We start from the raw sequence: 3,330 nt of genomic DNA on the forward strand, positions 1-3,330 counted from the left end.
TTAACTTCCTCTGATCCATTGGATTAGAGGCTTGAGAAATACGAATCAACGTTCTATTTCTTATTTCTTTCTTCAGCACTAATTGCCTCATTTTCATACAGCGATCACATTTTTTTTTTTTTTTGAGATTATAGTGCAATCCTTGTGACGCCATTGGTCAATACAATCTTGGATTATATCAATCGGCAGGAGATGAATGTTGATAGCGCCCAGACCATTACACACAATCATATTTTGGAACGATTCCAAAAATTGTGGTAACAATCTTACATTGTTCAAGATTTCACTAAGCTCATGTTCCTTTGCAGCAACAGCATGCCCACAAACGAAGTAACGCAGTGTTTTATCACCGCTGATCACAACATTTTTGTCAGTTACCGGGACTTTCACGCCGTTTTTTATTTTCATTACTGTGTGTGAGAACACAACAATCGATTCTTCATCTACATCTAACGCAGAAAAACTCCAAGACTTCGGAATTATGACAGAAGACTTCTCACCGATGGCGTTATTCGTTATTATTCCACTAGTACCTGGACAAAAATAAATGAATATTAACACCGCAGATTGTAATATGTATTACTGAATATTTGACAATTATTTCTTTTTATCATAAATTACAATTACTTACAAATGCTTATTTTGATTTTTGAAATATCAAATCTCCGCTCATGCATTTTAGGATTTTCTGGCCAATCCTTACATTTTTTATCCTGAATCATCTCGATCGGCTTCTTTCATCGGTGAAAAAATCTCAAGCTTGTGTATATTATCTGTATTAACTACATCTATCACTGAAACATCATTGTTTTTCACGTCTGCAACAAGAATACAAGGAATTAGTTTTTACAAAGAGAATGACACTTTGCAAAGCCAATTTGGTTCATCGGCAATTTGAACCTTATGAGAAGTTGAAAATAGAACAATATTTACAATATATTAAGTTTTAGAAAAAGTTATTTTGATTATGAAAATTTTTCGTTATTTTGGTGTTCTAAAGTATTGTTTTTTGCTATATATTTAGAATATAAAAATGTTTTATACTTTTGGTGTTCATTGAATGTTTTTTTTTAAATATAATAAAGTATACATACTTTGTATGTTAGATGACTCCTTCATCTGTTCATCAACAGATTCAAAAGCAGAACAGTCTGGATCTATGTTCGAGAGTTCCTCAGCATCAGGAAGATAATTCATTGGCTCCTTCATCTGTTCATCAACAGATTCAAAAGCAGAACAGTCTGGATCTATGTTCGAGAGTTCCTCAGCATCAGGAAGATAATCCATTGCAATATCTACTTCAACAACAGAAGAATGTTCTATCGTAGTATTGACAGAATGAATTGGTACATCATTGTGAAACATTGATGGGACAGCGGACGCGTCGAGTCGAGGGTGCTTGTATGGAGCCTTAAATAAAAGCAAAATACATTAAAATAACGTAATTAACAATTTTAAAATTAACAGTTTGTAAAAATGAGATGAAATAGTATATTTAATAACTTAATTATTTAATAATATAAATAACTGAGGCAAATAAACTTACTTCAGCAATAATCCTACCATTCGAGTCCTGTTTTATCCATTTTCTGAGGATGTATCGCTCCTCAAAATGCTTCTCGCAAACAAACTGCGATTGCTTTAATTGTGAAATGCCAGGAATTGCAGCTAGCCATTTTTTACGTTTTTCACTGTCCGACGGCACTTTAAAAACGGAATACTTTTTTTTCACACTTTTAAAGCCCGTTTGGCATCGTGGTACTATACACCCCTTCGTCATTGTATAAACTTTAATTTTTCGATGAAAAATCCACAAGACATCTTCTTCTTCTTCTCAACGTTTAATGGCCTTTGCCCACCATTACTGGTTATAGCTTGCCGGTCATAAGGTCTTTTGTAGTATCTTCGGTATGTATCACAAACTGGTAGTCCCGCGACGGACTGAGTCCTTGTCTTTGTTAGTGTAAGTGTGTGTGAAAATGTCAGTGTAAAGGTGAGGTGTTTAGTGTATGCAGATTCTAAAAAATAATTAAACGCGTAATTGCGCAACAAACACGTCTGAACCCGTCGAGCCGACAGCCCCGACAGCCCCGACAGGAGCGAGTTCCACAACAAGACATCAGATGCGTTATTTCGCTTATTGAAGGTTACGATTTCACACTTCCCTCGATAGGAGCGACACTCGATAGTGGCGATTCCAAGCACTAAAAACACGGACAGTAAAGGCTCATTCAGACAGGACGCGTCAAGCGTCAAGCAGCGAGCAGCAACCATTCAACAACCAATAAGCGAGGTAATATTAGCAATGGCGTAAAAAATATTGCCTCGCTTATTGGTTGCTGCTCGCTGCTTGACGCTTGACGCGTCCTGTCTGAATGAGCCTTAAGAGTACCAATTCTACTCTCGAAATTCGACTTCGTTTCAAGACCTGTATATAAGACCGTGGTCTAGGTTATAGGTATAGAAGTCTGTGGTATCGCCAGAGAGAGACGTCACGGCCCGGTTTTAGGCATGGAGGTAAGAAATAACAGGAGGGAGGATATACCCCCCTTGCCTGACAAGCAGACGTAAGGGGGAAACAGTAAGCACCATATTGGCGTGGCCTACCGAAGCGCGACATTTGAAATAGTGATGAAAGCAAAAAATGTAAAATTCATAAATAATATTTATAAATAATATATATATATATATATATCTCACATCACAATTACACACATTAATCTATATACATGCAGTGGATTATACTTGGAAAATGTACATATATAACAATATGCAGTTTGTGATAATAATTAACTTGATTAACTGAATTAGTGTACATTAAAGGATATAAGATACATTATAAATAAATTAAACCAGTGAGCTAATTAATATACGGTATTATTAACATTATTTATATTGAATATCAGTAACAATAAGTTGCATTGTTATTCAACATTCACATTATTATTCAATACGAATAACATTAGTTATACTCTCTGTTAATTATTTTCAGTGTTGTGCTTAGATGATTTTAAAATTAGCTAGATAAAGATGAGATAAAAATATATAAATTCATCTTAGATAAGATAAAGATGATTTTGTTTTAAATATATCTAGATAAAAGATAAAATTACATGACGATTCATCTAGATAACTTCCAGATAATATTATTTTTAAAACCGCTTATTTAAACAGTTAAAAAATGTAAATAAATAAAAATGTAATGTAAAATAAAAAAATGTAAATTATAAAAATATATTCATACTTTTATTTATAAGTTTTTATCATTTACTGCTCAAGTTCTACTTAAATATTTTCATGTGCTATGAAACTCTAAACCAAATTATCTGA

The 3,330-nt window shown here is 33.7% G+C and overlaps 1 protein-coding gene across 1 annotated transcript; it reads right to left on the minus strand.

Moving 5' to 3' along the window:
- Nucleotides 1-410: 410 nt before the first annotated feature.
- LOC145938238 (uncharacterized) lies at nucleotides 411-2,128 on the minus strand. Its single transcript, XM_083041732.1, has 4 exons — nucleotides 1,547-2,128; nucleotides 1,095-1,410; nucleotides 632-818; nucleotides 411-533 (listed from the first exon to the last, which is right to left on the minus strand). Exons 1-3 carry the CDS (start codon nucleotides 1,778-1,780, stop codon nucleotides 709-711), a joined length of 660 nt encoding a protein of 219 aa, XP_082897858.1. The 5' UTR covers nucleotides 1,781-2,128; the 3' UTR covers nucleotides 411-533; nucleotides 632-708.
- Nucleotides 2,129-3,330: the final 1,202 nt, after the last annotated feature.

This window comes from Prenolepis imparis, unplaced genomic scaffold (assembly GCF_030444845.1).
Source record: "Prenolepis imparis isolate NDT839.2.m4 unplaced genomic scaffold, iyPreImpa1.0 SCAF_1, whole genome shotgun sequence".
Taxonomy (NCBI): domain Eukaryota; kingdom Metazoa; phylum Arthropoda; class Insecta; order Hymenoptera; family Formicidae; genus Prenolepis; species Prenolepis imparis.